Source organism: Lasioglossum baleicum, chromosome 9 (assembly GCF_051020765.1).
Source record: "Lasioglossum baleicum chromosome 9, iyLasBale1, whole genome shotgun sequence".
Taxonomy (NCBI): Eukaryota; Metazoa; Arthropoda; class Insecta; order Hymenoptera; family Halictidae; genus Lasioglossum; species Lasioglossum baleicum.
The window spans coordinates 7,235,874-7,255,541 of NC_134937.1; the positions used below are offsets into that span (position 1 = coordinate 7,235,874).

The 19,668-nt window shown below is 35.4% G+C and overlaps 1 protein-coding gene across 4 annotated transcripts in view; it reads right to left on the minus strand.

Annotated features, from left to right (window-relative positions):
- The window catches only part of LOC143211865 (uncharacterized), a 150,505-nt gene that overhangs the window by 7,005 nt on the left and 123,832 nt on the right, over nt 1–19,668 (minus strand). For 3 of the 4 annotated variants that reach the window (XM_076429931.1, XM_076429934.1, XM_076429929.1), the window contains 10 exons: nt 18,775–18,848; nt 18,597–18,695; nt 7,395–7,749; nt 4,284–4,544; nt 3,857–4,007; nt 3,356–3,467; nt 2,243–2,945; nt 556–600; nt 273–316; nt 55–186 (listed from right to left, as the gene is read on the minus strand). In XM_076429931.1, coding sequence (XP_076286046.1) covers nt 55–186; nt 273–316; nt 556–600; nt 2,243–2,945; nt 3,356–3,467; nt 3,857–4,007; nt 4,284–4,544; nt 7,395–7,749; nt 18,597–18,695; nt 18,775–18,848 — 1,976 coding nt within the window. The remainder of the gene's footprint in view (nt 1–54; nt 187–272; nt 317–555; nt 601–2,242; nt 2,946–3,355; nt 3,468–3,856; nt 4,008–4,283; nt 4,545–7,394; nt 7,750–18,596; nt 18,696–18,774; nt 18,849–19,668) is intronic. The other variant, XM_076429930.1, reaches the window with a different exon arrangement.

A 19,668-nucleotide genomic window follows, 5' to 3' on the forward strand; every position in this document is an offset into this window, starting at 1 on the left:
TAGCGTTTTATTTTTGTGCAATGGCGAAACGACAAGCGAAATGTTTCTATTTACCTTTAGCGACTTCAAACTTTTCATTTTGGCGGGATTCGACATGTTTTGCGTTAGGACATTTAAATGTGAATCTTGCAACGCTATGTTCTCAGTCAGCTGATGGTGCTGCCTCCTTATATTGTCACATAGTACCTATTTGATGAAACAGTATTAATAATCTTCACAGATTATAATCAATTGTATTCACACATACATTCATTACGTCAAGTAATACTTACAGTATCTGGTATTTGCGGTACTGTCGTGTCATTGAAGATTTGACCTGATAAAACATTGACATAAAAAGTTTAGTCGCTCCGACTTTCATTGTTACAACTTGAGACAATGAATCAGATCCTTTAAAAAGAAGAGAGCTCGGTTGAAGTTACTTGTGTCACTGAATTTCGTTTAGACGCAATAATTGTTTAAAAGTAGTGAACAAGCAAAACAGAGGTCTCTTTTTTACTTTCTGTCTCTTCATCGGGTCAAATTCAATGTCGTAAAGTTTATATTTATACCTACCATTAGAATGGACTTCACTTCCGAAGATCATCTGTACTATAAGGTCTAGAACAAAGCCAAATAAAAGGTTTTGTTAAAAGAGAACTACTTCAAGGCAATAGTTTAATACCTATTAAAAAGAAAGAAATCGATAGTAACTTTTTAAACATACAGAGCGAATCACTTAACTTTACCGTATTAACCCTTTGTTAGTTAAAAAAAATTATAAATATGTATTTTAAAAACAGTTTTCTACATTTTCTAACGCGAGATGCATTGTCCTACATTACAATTCCGATAAAAATATCTTGTTTTTTCTGACATTCTTATCATTAACTCATCACAACACATTAAACGATAAGAAAACAACTTCATATTAATTTTATACACCACATTGAATCTTTTTGTTCAAATATTACAGACAACTAGATAAAAACATGATTACATGATAAACTGCCAAAGGGTTAATTTATTTATGAACTGTTTGTTACATAAAAGAATGTTCGAGACACAAGTTTGTCTCGTTATTGAATTTTCTAAATATATTGTATAAAATACGAATCTAAAATTCGAAATATTGTTTAACATTAAGAACACTCATACTATACACATATAGTTTCATAAACTAATAATTACTAAAGTATTCTTTAAATGATTTATCATATAAGCAATGCTTAAAATGTTATTCATTGCAATATAATTAATACCAGTTGACTACATATTTTGTGGGCATCTGAAAAGTGGAAATACGTTATAAATTATGTACAGGGTGTATAAAAAGTAATGGTCATCCGTCCTAGGGGTGAATCTACACCTCTGGATCGGTGGACATTTGTAAGAGAAACTTGCCGCAAAATTGTTTATAACAAAGAAAATTGTTGTTAAAGTTTTTTTTTACATCAACGCCTTCTACTCAACGAAAAGAGAAAATGTTTGAAAGGAACCACATGTCGCAAACAAATAGTTATTGATATATTAGCTGTTAAAGTTTTTGCAAAATTTGATTGTGTGGAATTATACGTATAGACAAAAGCCTACTACACAGTCCACACGACCGTGTCGATGAGACAGAACATGATCGTGTGCGTGCCTCGAGCCAAACGAAATTTAAAGGGATATCCGTCGCTAGACCCGTACCAAGTTTGAGGCACGCACACGATCATGTTCTGTCTCATCGACACGGACGTGTGGACTGTGTAGTAGGCTTTTGTCTATACGTATAATTCCACACAATCAAATTTTGCAAAAACTTTAACAGCTAATATATCAATAACTATTTGTTTGCGACATATGGTCCCTTTCAAACATTTTCTCTTTTCGATGAGTAGGAGGCGTTGATGTAAAAAAAAACCTTAACAACAATTTTCTTTGTTATAAACAATTTTGCGGCAAGTTTCTGTTACAAATGTCCACCGATCCAGAGGTGTAGATTCACCCCTAGGACGGATGTGACCATTACTTTTTATACACCCTGTACGTATAAATGATAAAAATCTCGATGAAAGAGAGAGAGAACAAAATAGCGAAAAGTTAATTATCACATTGTAAGCTATTTACAATTTTGTACGATAACATATAACGTCTGTTTAAAACATCATGTTACATAACAAATAGTTTACAAGTAACTCAAAGTAGTTAGGTAAACTAGCTTGTACTATAATTAGAGATAACAGAACCTATACTGCTAAAGTATACGAAATTGTAGTACCTTGGTCAAGAAATTTGTCGTCATCATAACATTGATCGTTGACCATGAGTTCATTAAATGAATCCAAGTCTTCATAGTCTTCCTTAACGAACAATTTCTGATCGGTATATGGAAGTCTTTTCTTATTGGAAGCTATCCTATCATTTTCCTCGATGAGCTTTCTTTTGGAGGAGTACTGAGTACTTGGCTTCGAGTCAGTGATGACGATATCCTCAACTGGAGGAATATAACTCCTTGGAGAAATATCCAAGTGAAATGTCCCAGAATTCAGTGGAAGGTTCATACATGGGTCTACAGGCGATTCGTTAGGGTCAATAACGCTAGTAACTTCTTCGGGTATCGTTACTTCTTCCTTGATTGTCATCGATTTTCCTGACGACCTAGGACTTTCTTGTGATTCGTTCAGTGGAACCAGCTGGCTACTCGTGCTCGGTTCTTGTTTGGGGCTTCGTTCGTCTTTTCCTTGCACCATCAAACAGTGATCTATTGACTTAATGCCAATCTTGCTGGCTTGTGCAGCAACCGGTGGTAAATTCTTCGAGACTATAGCAGCCTTCGCGTATTCGTCAGGTACAGGTGACTTTGAAAGGCGTATTTCCGAAACGGAGGACGGTAAGGCGCTAATCAAGTGTGCGATAGCGTCTTCAACCACTGTTGGGTCTCCCACACTACTCCTTGAGCTCTGCTGGGAATCTGAACCCTGCTAAAAGATATTTTGTTCAAATGTATACGTTGTATTTTGGGTACAAGGTATCATATAGATAGACAACGGATCTTTATGCAAAATAAACATGTTTTACCTGAATTATAACAAACTGGAATTTATTTTCTTTGTCAATATGGATGAAAGGTTGAAAATAATTACGCCTACTCAGTTTTCGTCTAAATGCATAAAGATTCGCTGTCTACATATGTATGAATATAGATTGATAAATGTACTATTTTTAAGTCTATTTCCGAGTCACAGATTTTTATCGATGAATGCCTTCACATTCGAATGTCAGTTCTAAGTGGCTAAATATTTTTGACAAGTAATGTTTGCATGTTATATTTCTACAGTTTGACTTTTAGGTTGGGAGTAAGAGGATTATATACGCTGTTCTATAGATTTACCATATCAAGTGCGGCATCATCCTGGTTTTGGATCATTTCCCAGGTGGACTCGTTCATCGTTGCTGAAAATCGTTTTTTCATTTGTTCCACCAGCTGTATTCCTTCTTCTTTCCTAAAAGAAGAATTTTCATTTTCATTCTACGAGAACAACATGGGTGAGAAGTAAGAACAAATGTATCAATCGGCAAGTTGTGAAATGCAAGATTATATTCAAGATTATAAATTAATTGATAAATTGAACATGTCTTATCTCCAAGGTAATGCAGATAATTCTGACAATTTCAGACAATCTGAGCTGCTTATTTAAATCACTAGAATATTTTATTAAATTAAGAGTAAGATTCATTAGGCAACGAAATAGACATTCTGTATATGGATACAGCGCAGCTATACAAAAATCTGTAGTTAGTGTAAAAAAAAAAGTGAGAACTAAAGACAAGGTGTTAACTGAAAAACTATAAGACTGCAATGAGAGCTTGATGTTACAAAAATACCACTTACGACACTAATGTGTTTATGCACACGAAAGATATAACAGTTTGCGTTGTCTCGTCTTGCTCCAAGTACCCGTGACTTCGCAAATAAATGAATTCTCCAGTTTTCGTTAGTAGCCTGTAACATGATGATCCGTACGTTTCCGCGCGAACATACACTGCAAACAAAACAATTCGAGTTAGAAAATCGAAGCTGCAGATAAACAAAAATGGACATATATGATCTAGTTATCTAATTCTAATACTTCAAAAAATCCTCGACCGTGAAAGGTTTAAATTATTGCTAGAAAAAGTGATTCATAAAGATTCATAGAAAAAGTAAATTAATGTTACACTGCTTTTTGCGAAGGGAGAAAAAGGTTTTGCAATATAGGAAGGATCGAGAGACCGTGTAAACGCGATGTTGGCGGGAGATTGGTGTTAAGTGAACTTACTTTGACGAAGAGCGATCATGGCCCACCAAAGATCGTCTTTGTGCATGAAATTGAAGGCGCTAAGACCTGAGACTTCTTCGGCCATATAACCAGCCACCACGGACACCCTGTGGTCGCAGTAAAGAATTCTACCGTCGACCAAATGCCGGGTGAGGTATTCGTCCTTGTTTGCATCTATGATCGATACACCTGTGATTGGCTGCTTCCTTAGTAGCCGCGCTATTCCCACGAAGATAACATCGTTGCTGGTTGAACCGATTTCTGTAAAAATTGCGATCGATGACTAGTACTACTGTGCATGATTTCCATTATATTTCAGAAATTATGTAAGGCTATGGATCTTTATGCATTTATGAAGAAATAGGTTGGACGAAATATAAAACAGTAAAAGATTTAACAATTTCAAGAATGTTGTAATGTTGCTTTTAATGTAACGAAGTTGTTAAAGGACGAAATCAATTTTTATGTTATTCCTGCATTCCAAAATGAATGAAAAACATTTTATTTTGCATAAAGATCCGAAGTCTACTAATGAGTGTTAAGTAAATTAGTGAATAAGCGAAATGTAAAAATGGAACCACTTGTAATCCTGAAGTGGAAGCAATAAACCTATACTGTTTATACTGGTGCCTTCTTAAACAAGTAGAATATTTTAGTATCCTCTTTACCTAACACCATTATTTAATACTAATGGCGAATGACAATATTCGAAAAGACTTATAAGTTGACTGTACAAGGTACTGGAACCAAATAAAAATTTGTTTCTTGCTTTAATAATTTTAATAAGTTGATATTAATACTGATGATTATATAGAGGGATTTTATGCAATTATAACAAAAATGAACAAGTGCAATTTAAAACAGTGAAAATATTAAAAGACTCTAAGAGTATTAGTATATTATTTTCACCACATTAAAATTACCAATGAAGAATGTAAATTTATATTTAGCTTCTGCGTCTTGCAATCGATGCACAAACGTTTTATTTGGCATAAACATCCAGAGTCAACTGATGATTGATAATGTAATTCATAAAATTCACAGTCTACTTATAAGTTATAGTATAAGACATTTTTAAATGGGAAGATCAAAATATTTGTACGTATGCTCTGTACGTACCACGACTATATTTGTACAGCAACATTTCACTAAATACTTCGACAGTAGTTACGTATAGCAAAAAAGTTCTTAATCTTCGCCAAGTAAGCATGGAGAAATTTTATTCTGAGAGAATCTGAGAGAATATTTATTGAAATGTTTCACGATACTCTGGACAACCATGATGTTAAATTGTTATTGCTAAATTCAATTTATTATTCCTATGCTGTGGACAGCACAGATCATTGCTTCAGTGTGTACAACTTCATTTATTAATGAATGTTCTAAACTGCACGTTCTCTAGATTTGTCTGGTTGTACAGAAATATATGTATAGAGTATCCAATAAAATTGCAATGATAAGTATGATAATGTCATGCCGAATTGAAGCATAGAGAATTCCGATTTTTAATATTCGCTTGTATCGTAGAAATTAAAAAATCGACGTTAACGCTTGCGACTGCGCCCACATCTTTCGCAGTCGATGGGAACGGTCTAAATTTAAATGCGTAGCTAGGGTAAATATTTGCGATAGCCCGGTTCAAACCAACTTTACCGGTTCCGTGGTGTCGTGATAAAAGGGGAACAGTGGTCCGTGGATTCTGAATCGATTTGATCCTGCTTTCGTTTGATAAAATTATTATGTATGTGTCGAAAGATAATAAATATAGCTATTAGAATTAGATCCAAGACCACAAACTCATACTACTGGCATATCTCATACTATCTCTGGTTAAAGTGACTGACAAACACTTTTTATTCAAATTCAAATTTCAGTCTTCATCTGTTTTGTTGTTGTTGTATACGTTCTAATGAACATACATTGTTCCGACGTTGACAATGAAACAAGAACATTGATTTTTTATATATTCCCTACAAATATTGTCATCTCTTCTATTGTATTATACTTGTTGAATATACGAAAGACACTAGTGTTCGTACGCGAATAATTTCTTCGGTGATCACGTAAACAATTTTGATTGCAACTTCCTACTAGGGACATTATTGCTGAGCTGACTTACTGCAGATAGAGCTTACTGTAATCTTATTGACAGTGAGGGTGAGTGAACGATACAGCGGCGGAAACGATTACGAAATCGTAACCATTGCTCCTTATAATCGACCTGCTAGTCCTAATACAGACTGCGTCACTCTTCTAACATTTGCATCTGAAACTATTTTCGGTCGAGAATAGTACACAAACTTCGATTTCTCTTAATATTTTGACGAAACATTGAGATCATGGAGGTAAAACATCTGTGTTATTACTAGACAGCGGATCTTCATGCATTTATGGCAAAAATTAGTAGGCGTAATTTAAAACAGTAAACATATTATAAAAATTTAAAGATACAGTTACATTATTTTCAAGCTATTGAACATATTAAGAAAGGAAATAAATCTCTATTTCATTCTAATTTGTTCTAATTCACATAAAAAAATTTTGTTGTGTATAACGATTCGCTGTCTAGAGTTATTATACAATAGCACAGATCGAAGGGAAAAGTAGTAGTCCTACAACATGCGAAATATTGAAATTATAATTGATCATCTTAAATTTCTGCCCACTATTGTCCCCGGCCAAAAAATTAGGGCCATTTATAATTTTACAAATGTTTACTAACTACTAAAGTACATACATGCATATTACGTAGATACATATTCATAAAGTAAAGCCTTGATCTAAGAAAAACCCCCGGGTCCGTGCTGTTTCTTAGATCCTGTGGTTCTACTATTTCTTTGTGTCCTCGTCGACCGCGTCGAACGTAGAAAAGGACATACGTGCTATGTACCGTTAATTATGCTACTAAATACAGTTCACATTACACCGTATTTAGTGCCATTTTAATAAAATAAATGCCACAAATAAGTTGGTGGAAATCTCATCAAAAAGTAATGAAAAATAAAGAAGTTTTGTAATTCTCGGCACTTCGCGGGATTTGCCCGATTAACATCGTACAGCACCAACGGCTTAGACCAAGATTTTACTGTATAGCATAAAGTGCAGGCTTACCTCGATGTCTCGTTCGGTTGTCTTGGGAATCCTGACTTTTGCATTTCTCCGCGAGCCTGATCACCCCCGAGACCTCGAACTGTTTGTACTGAGTGTGCTCTCTTCTCGACGCTGTCCGATGCACCATCCTCAGCTCGAAGGTCCGCCTCTGCTCCTGGAAGGGTTTCCTCTCGTTCCTCACCAAGGACGAGTCCTCCGAAGAGGTGGAATTGTCGTTCGACGCGTCCGTAAGTTGCGGTATCGACGAAGACGACGACGCCACCCCCGACATGTTGTCCACAGTGAGATTTTTCGTCAGCTCACTTCGGTCTTTAGGATGGATGTAATCGTACAGGGAGTTCCCCACAAGTTCCTTCTGTAACGTTAGTCGATTGAAGATGATATACAATACTGCTCACTTAAATTTGCTGGATCTGTTGCTTTAGATTTCCACGACCAATTCCCACTCTTCCCCTACCACTTGCAATGGGAAGGACCCGATGTGGTCGTACTTTTGCACGGTGGTAGTACACATACAGGGTGTTCCAAAATTCGTGAAAATCCCGAAAGGGGGTGGTTCCTGAGACCATTTCAAGCGACATTTTCCTTTGCAAAAATGTTATCCGCGGCTTTGTTTAGGAGTTATTAACGAAAAACACGGACCAATCAGAGCGCGACCTAGACGCGAGTTGCCACAGTCGGCCAATCGACAGTTGGCGCGCCGGGCCGACTGTGGCAACTCGCGTCTAGGTCGCGCTCCGATTGGTCCGTGTTTTTCGTTAATAACTCCTAAACAAAGCCGCGGATAACATTTTTGCAAAGGAAAATGTCGCTTGAAATGGTCTCACGGACCACCCCCTTTCGGGATTTTCACGAATTTAGAGACACCTTGGTACACTCCCGCTCATAAGTCTTAGGACACCTTTTTTAGTAAACCTCTGGTATTTCGTATAGATTATGAACCTTTAACTACATAATATGAATATAATGATAATTGGACAGCGGACCTTTATGGAAAATAAAAATTTTCTACCTGAATTGCAACAAACTGGAGTGAAATGGAAATTTATTTTCTCTCTTAATGTGTCGAATAGGCTGGAAATAATATAAAAATATTTTTTAATTTTTTAGTAGTTTTTACTATTTTAAATTACGCCTACTCATTTTTGTCATAAATGCATACAATCCGCTGTCTAATGATAATGATCCAAAACACACGTCAAAAATATGTAAAAACTATTTGGATCAATTTCAATGTAATAGTTCATTAGAAATTATGAAAAGTAGACCGACTTACGTCATCATTTACGTTTTAATCGGAAGAATCTCAACAGTCCATCGGTAGCTCATTTGAAAATCATTAATTACATAGATATGATTATTACTATAAAATTTGAATTACAAAACACGCTTTTGCTAAATTTACATTGTTTGTAAAATAACGTTGCAAACTGAATTTGCGTAATCATTCACAGTCCACCGATCGAAGTCTGTTTGCTCTTGTTTGAATTCATTAACCGTGGTAAAGTGAAACCATGTTGTAGAAGTAAATACGGTATTGTGCAGGGGTTGCCTGTACCTTCAAGGGTTAAATATATGCTCGTGAGCTGTACTGTTCGATGAGGAACTCAATCATGCACCGTGATGTACATGTTAATGGTTTCGAGTTTAGTTGCAAATATCTACGGAAAATCGTAGAACTTCCTCAATCAACACTCCGGAACTAATTAGCAAATACATTCTACAAAGCGTGGGTAGATTTGTAAATGTATTGAATTCAGGCGCCTTTATTATTCGACTCTTATTATGTAAAGTTTTCGAATTTAACGAGATGTAGTTTGATCAGGACTCAGAATAGATAATAGAATAAATAATAAATAATTATCATCCATTTTTAAACAAATTCTGTTCGAACTTATTCGTTTCTAAGACGATTGTAAGGAACACAGGTGAAATGATAATGTTTTTCCTAATATAATGTAACAATACATCTTGTTAGATATTTATAATTTTCTATCATCTAAATGTAAATAAAAACGATTTGAATTAAAAGCTTAAGAAAGAATCGGACCAATACTGTGCGGGGAATAGAGACCGCACGACCGAAGTGAAAACTTTTATGGCGAACCTGTCAGTTTCTCGCTCGCTCGGCTAAACTCGGCTAAACTCGGCTACCCCGAGTTTACCCGAATAGCGTTTCACCTCGGAGCGTGACGGATCAGGTTCATTCACTGCCCTGCAATTGTATATGCGTAAAAAATTTCACACTTCAAAAATAAATACTAAAATTGTTGATACTTGAGTTAAAGTAGACCCCCAGATACGGTTAGCCTCGGAGGCCCCGAATGAACGTTCCGGCGTTGTTGATTGTGACTATTTCTCGATGATTTATTGTAAATAAAACAGGGTTCAGAAATTGCGTATGGCGAAGAAGGAAGAAGTTAGACGAAGATGGCACGGAAGATTCGATGAGATGCCGAGTAGACGGCTAAAGAGAAAGACCCTAACACTGTCTGCGAACGATGAGCAAAAAGTGTCCATCCTATCGATCCACGTGGTTCCGTAGGAACCGTGGCGCTCCAGATTCGAGCATAACGATAATTCGACACTCGAGCGTAACGAACCTGTTCGTCGGCCGAGTTTCCCGGCTTCGTGGTGTAAGGATACCGAGGGGGTTTAGCCGACGATAGAGGAAGAAGAAAGAATACTTAGAAAACGTAGGTGGGGTGACAGTTGTTTGCGTGGGATCTCCAGGTTTTTTTTTTTAAAGAAGCTACTCACAATCAGGCTGTATTGTTCTCAAGGAGAAACTCCCCATGGAGAAAACGAGCCTCGTCGCCGGCATGGTGCACCCTGGACACTATTAAATCGTGACGAGGATCGGAATGCAGAAGAAAATCGCAACAGAAACGTGGACCATTTTCATCTCGAATAACGGAATGTGTCTAGATTTTCTGATCGGCTGGACACTTTTCGTCTTCCCAGAAAACCCACATTTCGAGCGGAGACTAGTTTGCGAGAATAGAAGAAGTAGGTAAAACTTCAATTACGTTGAAAAGCCACGATTGTGCGTGAACGATTTTTGTAACATTCTTACACATACTCTTATAATAAAAAATTTGAAGCGATCTTGGCATAGAATATGAATAATTCACATCACTTTCGAGGAGGGAGCAACAAGTGTACTATTGTTGTGACGTATATCGTTCTAAAACCGATACAGACTGATATAGTCGATGATTGTATAAGTTCGTGCCCAATTTGAAAATAAAATTCAATAGTTAAATTTTAAAGAATACAGCTTTATTAATTAATTATATAGTCACCATCCTCTTCTATAATTGTAAAAGAATGGTGACTATATAATTTCTTTTTTTTACACTACTCCGAGCAGTACAGTTTGCGGTATCTATGAAAATCGGGCACGAAATTATGCAATCATCTGATAGATTTATCTAGGTTTGGCAAAGTCCGCAAAGACAATTTCGAATCGAGCATTACAGACATCCCCTAGGAAAACCAACACAGTTAATAAAGATCCTACGAGATCCAGAAAACTATATACACCCTCTTCTTCCCTTCTAATTGCATTCGAGTCAATGGAGTCCATGAGGTCTTCCATCAGCACAATAGAGTTGATTGAAACTTCTCCAAATCTGATAGACTCTTTCAACTTTGTGGAATTTTGGAGAGGCTTCTCGGGTCCATGAATTCTAGAGGATCATGTGGATCCATGTGTACCTTCAGTTTTATAGGATCTTAGAAAGGTAGAATCTCTTTTAGTCCACGAATTTTATGAAGGATCATACGAATTCATGGATCCCTTTAGCTTTTTATAGGATCTTAGAGAAGCCTTTCAAGTCGCCGAATTCTACAAAGGCTGAGCACGGATTCATATGAATCTGGTCAGCACTCATCCTTATCTGGGACGGTCAACTTCGCCGTGTTTGTTGGAGTCACTATCGAACTTTCTACGACTGACACTGCCTTTGTCAACACTGTTGAATTAGGTCTAGCAGAGACTGTCTCGGAGCTGCAGGGTGAGCATCGATTTTTAGGGGGTTCGCGGGGTCCCTTTCAAGTCTATGTCGAGTGTGTTGTACTCGTCATACATGCGATATTATTATAAAAAAATTTTCTGGCACTTTTAAATATTATCCGCAACGATGGAAGGCGTAGGCGTATTAAAAACATGAGGTTACTGAAAACTCCTGCATACGTTTTCGTTGCATATTTTTAAAACGTGAATCTAAACACTAGGATATGCTTCCTTTTATTAATAATAATTTAGAATAATTCTATGGCTCTTGCTAATACCTCAATTTTAAAAAGTGGGAGATAAACGTCATTTCTTTATTTAATAATTTTAATCAGTAGAAAATATTTTATACTCGTAAATTTTTCCAATACTGTTATACTGTTTCGTGTTTCTCTTGCTCATTTTTACTGCAAATGTATAAAACCCGCAGGCTAGTCATTTAATAATTGAAAAGTAGCTTTGAACCCAAAATTATAAAATGAGAATAAAATTAATTTAATAATGAATACGGTATAAAACTATAAAAAAAAGAACAAAATACAGGCTAGTAATTCAATAATCTAAAATTTACACTTCATTTATTTTAAAAGGATGAGAAATAAAGGCTAGTGTGCGAATATTGTTCCAGCTTGTCAAGATATTATGCAACGTAAAATCTGGAGAAACGTATAAAAGCGCAGAGCTTCTGAAAAATGAAGTGCACGTGTCGTAGTTGAAATCGCGAGAAATTTTTGCCGTTCCGGTAACAGCACACAGTAGCAGCGTTCCACGTGAGATTTTTCTTTTTTTCCGTTTGCTCGTGGCGCATGTTCCATACTTTTTCTCTCCTGTTGCGTTACGGTTCTATTCGGTGGTTGAAATATCTCTTTTCAAATCGCACCACTGCACCTATCGCCATTCTCTCTAAATCCTGCGGTTCCACTTCCAGTTAATTCGCGGCAGCAACACGTGGCACGAAAACGTCCAATAAAAATCCGAATTTCGCTGCTTCGAAGCACACAAGGTAATTAGCTCTTATCAATGTCACGCCGTGAAACATTTTTACGCAGAGAGAAGGCGGAAAATTGTAACTTTTAATCTTCGTGGCTCGTAGCAACGTTAACCAATCTCGATAAAAAAAATAAGTTGAAAAAAGTAACAATATTTTTTTCTTTGACGCCTCGTTTTGAAGAAAACCAAGTTTAAAGATCCGTCGTGCTGGCGTGCTTAATACAGGATCTTCCATTAAGAACTGTTATTTTCAGTTAAACAGGGTGTCTCAGCTGAAGGAGGCCACCTGAATATCTCCTTTATTATTAATGGCACAAAAGATATTTATGGCATAATATAAATGGTATCGAAGGAGGAATATCATAGAAGAACATATTCTTTTGTCCGGTTATTTTTTCATAGTTTTTTTCAAGGTCATCGTTACTTTTTTATCGGGAGAACTTTTTTTTAGTCCATTTTATAGCGGCTGAAGAAATACATTTGAATATGCTTAAGTCATTAACAAGATGGAACAAAAAAAAAGTGTGCCCGATAAAAAATGACGACGATCTTGAAAAAACTGTGAAAAAATAGCCGGACAAATAAAAAATTGTTCTTCTATGATATTCCTCCTTCGATACCGTTTAAATTATGCCATAAATATTTTTTTTATGTTATTAAAAAGAAAGGAGATATTTAGGTGGCCTCCTTCAGCTGAGACACCCCGTATAAAAAGAATGCTTTCTTCACGATTTTCAGTTATCTTTACAATTTTATTAACCACATGTCGGAGAGTGACAACTGTAATTTCCATAAATAAAAACTAGTGCGAAAATTACACCGCTTAATGGAAGACCCTTTACGAAAGGAAGTAGAATTGGTTGATCATGATCAGACGTGTCAGTCAATTCTCAATTTCCAAACTCGACTTCTCGAAAACAAGGTGTCAAATAAAAAATGTTATTCCTTTTTCTCCCCTTATTTTTACATGTAGAATCAGCCCCTGCGCGGTTGTTCTACCAACCCGGCCACACCCTGATTCATTCAGATCTACTAAACATATGTTTCGAATTTGCTCAGATGCAAAATGACATTTCTTAAAAATTTTGCACGTCTTCTACTACACTAATCGTCCTGACTCCGTCAAAAAACTGAAGACGTATGGTCCACTTGTAGTATCGGCCATTCTAAGTACTATAACGTGAGTTGTAGTATCAAGTTGTTGGTAAAAAATAAAATTTCAAAGAAAATCCTGCAGCATAAATGGTAATAAAATTTTTTAAGAAAGATTAATGTTGCCACGCGTCGAAGAGTGACAACTCTAATCTTGACAAATAGAAAATAGCGTGAAATTTAAAGAAACGCCTCTTAACAGGAGACCCTTGTGATACAGATCCTCGTTTTGAGATAAACCGTAGCGTTCGTCTCGTAAGAATGACGTTACGCGACATCCACCGATTGTTTGCTATGAGGAAGCTATAATACAGGCGAAGGTAACGCTTCGTGGATCCAGTGAATCAACGGACCTGCGATTGGTAAATCACTCTCGATCTCAGTGGTCAGCTCAAGAAATATAAAAACTGCACTGTTCAACGAACGCGTATTGAAACGTAAAAGGCACACGTGTAAAGTGCAAACAAAAGAAAAAGGTCAAGTCTCGCAGTCCAGCAATTAACACATCACCGGTAATTATGGCATAATTTTGAAAAATCTATGGTACATGGGTAAACACTTTTTAATGGAACCTTCAATAGCAACAGCTATTTTCATTGTAAACTAACATGTCACCCTCAATAGTTGCATTTAAGGGAGTAGACTCGTTTTTCCAGGATTGCAAGGGTGAAAGATTCGCGTTCTCATTTCTCGATAATACAAAAATGGTGTTTCTCAGTAGTCAAAAACGCTAGATAAAAGATTGATCTAGGCCGCTATCGCCCTCAGAAGTCCAATTTTTTCGTTTACGAGGCGTAATTTGCATTATTTGGAGGCATAATGCCGAATAATGCAAATTACTCCTCATAAACGTAAAAATAGGACTTTCGAAGGCAATCGCTGCCTAGATTGATCATTTATCTAGCGCTTTTGACTACTGAAAAATCCCATGTTTTTACTATTATCGAGAAAATGAGATCGCGCTTCCCGCACCCTTGTAAAAGAAAAGAAAATCTCTATGCTTTCTTTTGGTACAGCACAATTATTTAAAATCCTGTTAATAGGCTTCCGGTAGATAAAAAGTGTTAATATACAAATATTGAAATAAATTATATACAGTGGCCCACAAAAGTGTTTGTACGCCCTTGAAAACAGAATAACATTTTTATAATTGTACCAAACGACCTGATGTTTTATAAGCAATTAGAAGCATTGATTTGCTTAATGATGTGCAAAAAAAACATTGTCCAATAATTATAATTTACAAGGTTACACGCAAAAATAAAAAAGGCATTTTTTAAAACTTTTTTATTTGGGCACAATTAATGAAAATTTAAAATATATGATATGTTTTGTAGATCTATGTTAGTTATACACACATGTACTGAAAATTTCATCAAAATCGGTTGACGCAAGAAAAAACGACGATTTCCACCTTTTTTTATCTATCGATTTCGATGAAATTTTCAGTATGTGTATAACTAACATAGATCTACAAAACATATATTTTAAATTTTCATTAATTAGGGCCCAAATAAAAAAGTTTTAAAAAATGCCTTTTTCATTTTTGCATGTAACCTTGTAAATTATAATTTTTGAACAATTTTTTTGCATATTATTTAGTAAACCAATGGTTCTTACAAAACATCAGGTCGTTTGGTACAATTATAAAAAAGTTATTCTGTTTTAAAGGGTGTACGAACACTTTTGTGGGCCACTGTAATTACAATTGAATGAAAGTTCAATAGAATATACCTAAGTACATCAAATATTGAAAAATGCAACTATAAGTAATATAGAAATTGATGATTACATTGATCATCTACTACCATTTTATTGTAAGGAGACTGAATTTCTGTCAAACAGTATGCCTATTGTGCACACAAATTACATTATTAGCTTTCCATCCTCATGTCCCACTCATGTATCGAGTGGGCGTCGACTCATCTAAGCCGTTTGTCTCCCGATTAATCCCTTACCTTACAACATCGGGTCAGACACGTGGTCCTGATTTCAAACGAAACAACAAAACTCAGTTAATTAATATATTTAACTCGTTGAAACGGAATCGTGTATTCCAGAGCTAAGTATAAGTTAAATGAAGAGAGAAGTATAGTGTTCAGTAAAAACTTGTTTGATATACAGTAATAAAAAGTAACAGAACGATATAAAATTGTTTGAGTGACTGTCAGCTGACATGCACCCACAAAGGGTTAAAAATAAATATGGTTGTTAATTTTTTCACTAAAAAGAATGACCTAGCCCTAGTGAACGTTATTGCAAAATTGTAATTAATCCAGATCTCACTAGGAAATAGTTTCATTCGCATTTCTTCTTAACTTTCAGTCGAATTTCTATTTTTACTGCTGAAGGGTTAAACATTTCACTCGAGTATAATTTTCACGTTAAATTAGAAGCTATAACGAGTAGTTGAAGATTTATTTCTGATTTTTGCAAACAATCAGGTTAATGAATAACCATATTGTTGGCAAATGATTAAATTCGAAATGGAATATTCGTTGCCTCTGTCGCGAGTGAATTATTGAAGAGCGAAAATGTCTCGCGAACTGTAACACCACCAATCAATTGTTGAGAACACTTTGCACAACGAGGAAAGAGAAAATATTTATTGATGGCGCGCAGCAGTTGCCATGGCATGGCGGTGCGTTTCCGTTGCACTCATTTGATCGATAATTCTGAAGCTCGGCGCGAGAGCTATGTTTCGCTCGGGAATGCAAAATGCAGCCGCGCCGGCTTCGCAGCAATAATTTTTTCGATTTACTGCTTTATCATGTCTTAACGAGCTCGGGGAATAATGTTTCAGAGAATCGAAGCCCTTAGGATCGTCACCACAGCGCAGAAAATTATGAGAAGCTCCTTACTCGGTTAAGCGTTGCACAACTTTTTAATGTCGAGTAAACTTTATGTTGGCTGAAGGCCAGTCTATTAACAAAGTTGGAACGTTTGAAATTTTTATACGGAGTTACAACATTTCTCAACATAGAAAATTAGCAAGTTCGTGACAGTTATCAACAAACGAACAAACTTACTATAAATTTTAGCTCTCGAGGTTTTTATACTTAATATTGCATTTACGGAGCACTAGGTAGTAGTGACTATTTTATATGATTTTGTAAAAATGATAAGGACACGTTTACTCCGATTTTTAGCAATATTTATCATATTGACTTGGTCATTATAATAAATTTAATTATCTACACTAATTATTTAGACACCTAAATAAAATTTTAATGATATAGCTACCCCTCCAATATTAAAATTTTCTATAAAATTATTTTAATTCATAATTAAACCCCTTTAATTTTATCAAAATATTCTCCAACCCATTTAATTAAAATATCGACTTAATATTACCCCTTTCCTAAAAATTAAATTAAAAAACAATAAAATATTCCTGACTAAATTCAATTAGTACACAGATAAACTGTATTTTATTAAAATTCACTAATTATATGGGAACCTACATAAAATATTTATTATTGTATATAGCTACCCCTCTAATATATAATCTAAAATAACTTTCTACAAAACTTTTATGAGAAAGATTCTAACATACCTCCATCAGAAAACATTAAAAAAGTTTTTGGTAGCATAATTTCTTCTCATAAATGATTTCATAAGTACAATTCTGTGTACGCAAATTCGAACAGAGATTTTATAAAAGTTTATTTCGAGGTTTGTTCATAATCCATCCTAAATTGATTAGAGATATCCTGATTAAACATCCATCGATTCGTGCAACACGAAAAAGAAACGTTTCGGAATAGTTACTAATTTTTAAAAACGTTCGAAGCAGATTATTCTCAAACAAGCTTCGAATCTCGTGTACATGAAGTAATATTCTTTTATCCTTATTGTCAGCATGCTTAACGGCATCATTTATGGAAATATTACTCTGTCGTTCTACGTGCATATATGGTTCGATACTGAAGTGACGACCTCGTCTCATGCAACGTACGGCAACCTGATAAGAAGCGAAGTACAAAAACGGTGCATTTGCAAAATACGGTTTCCTTCGAACTTCCAGTCTATTAGGTAAGTAAATGATATATAAGAGATAAGGAAACCTGAACTTCGCGTTCATTCCGCAGCATGAATTTCCAATGTGACCTCTTTAACCGGTTTGCAACCAGTAATTTTCAACTTTTAAAAGTCATGGCTAAGATATGAACGTTAATTCATATTTTCATTATCATAAGAAGTTAAAGATAGGCTCGGAGCAAAGAAAACATGGTTACAAAAAGAGGTACCTCTCGCCGACCTCGATTATTTCGAAATACATTGTCGACTGCACGATTTTTAAGAATACTTCACTACAGATGTTATCGTTGCTCATTTCTACTTTTCAAGGTATTCACAAAAATATGTTTAATTCGTGATACTTTCAATGTGTCTGATACGTTTGTGTTAGTTTCGATTACATTCGGAGCTCCAGTTCCGATTTTACTGCGCTATATACGATTTTTAATTATGCTGAGTTAGATAGACTGCACTCAATGCATTTACGATAAAAAAAAAGTGAACTTTTAATTTAGATTTAGAGTATACAGGATTTCTCTCCCAAACATGTTGTGATTCCTCAGGAATCATCCCCGCCAAGGAAGTACGACATTTTTGGGGACACTCTGGATATGCCAAAATTATACAAGTCGAAACAGTTAATCACTGGATAATGAGGAATTAATTAAACTTTCTATAAATCTTATGCAAGCCACGCTAAAATTATATTGCAATTATTTTATTTAATAACGACTAAACACTTGTGGTGTCACACCAAACAGACAAATATTGACTTGTACCACTGCTGAATTAAACGGCACATATATGAACATTCTTTTCTCTTCTGTGAAATTATTGAGCTTAAAGCTGTTCTAATCATTGTTAACATTTTTAAATACGTTCTCTTTCATTGTACTTCGCGCATTCTAATGCACAAAATCCGTTAGGATCTGATCGCAAAGAAATATTTCACAGTTCACAAAGCACTGAAAAGCGTTCAGCTATGAAAGGAGAACGAGAATAATTGTTGTTGCGACATTTACCTGAATGTGGCCGAGGTGTTCCTGGACTAGCTGGCTGACGTAAACGATTTTCCCTGTAGTTGTGACCACGATAAAGAATCCCCCGCTTCCGATCAATTTCTGTTACGGTTAACAAGAACGATTTTAACATGTTCAACATGTGACGATAACAGGACTGGATCGATTTACGAGTACTCACGTCGATGATAAATCGTTCCAAGTCCATGTTGCTTATTTTTTGGGGTAGAAAGTCTTTTATGCCGCGTCCGAGTGCTGCAACAGAGAAAAGAGACAAGAAACTTAATCAGAAGTCGTAGAACAAATATCATACGGACATTGTAATTAAGGTTTACGGGACCTATCAAAATGATGGGTTCTAATATGTTTAATTTACAATTATTAGTAAAGATGCATCCATGAGAAATTATTCAATTTCTTTCTTCGGGTATTTTTTATAACAGGGATGGCTAGAAATTTGGATAGATCCATTTTTGTTGTTTTTATAAAATAATGTAAAATAGGCATTCTCACAAGGGAAGGACCCCAAGTGTCTGACTTCGATTTTGATAATCTTTTGTGAGACGATGGTATATGGGTCCCTAATGATGTCTGCAAAATACATACTAGGTGTAGTTACTCAATAGTTTTAAAAATATGGCTAATGGAACTTCGGAAACTTGAGCTGCAAATCATGGTGTATCAACAAGGTATGAAAGTTTAATTGTTTATATCTTTAAAACTATATACCATCGTTTCACAAAAAATTATCAAAATCGAAGTCGGACACTTGGGGTCCCTCCCTTGTTAGTGTCCTTTAATTCTAGTGTTAACAGACTCCGAATTTGCATTTATGACAGAAATTAATTAATTACGAAACTGAAAAATCATTAGAAAGATTTAAGGATATTGTTATATTATTGTAGACATTTTAAGGCGCTTAAAAATGAAATTACATTCGTATTTATCTTCATTTTCTTCCCACCCTGAAGAGGGTGGGCTAGTTAATATTGATATTAACTCTCAGAAATTATAAAACTGCGAGGACCAGTCAAATTAACTGGATTCTGTATTGCATAACAGCATAGTCGTTCTT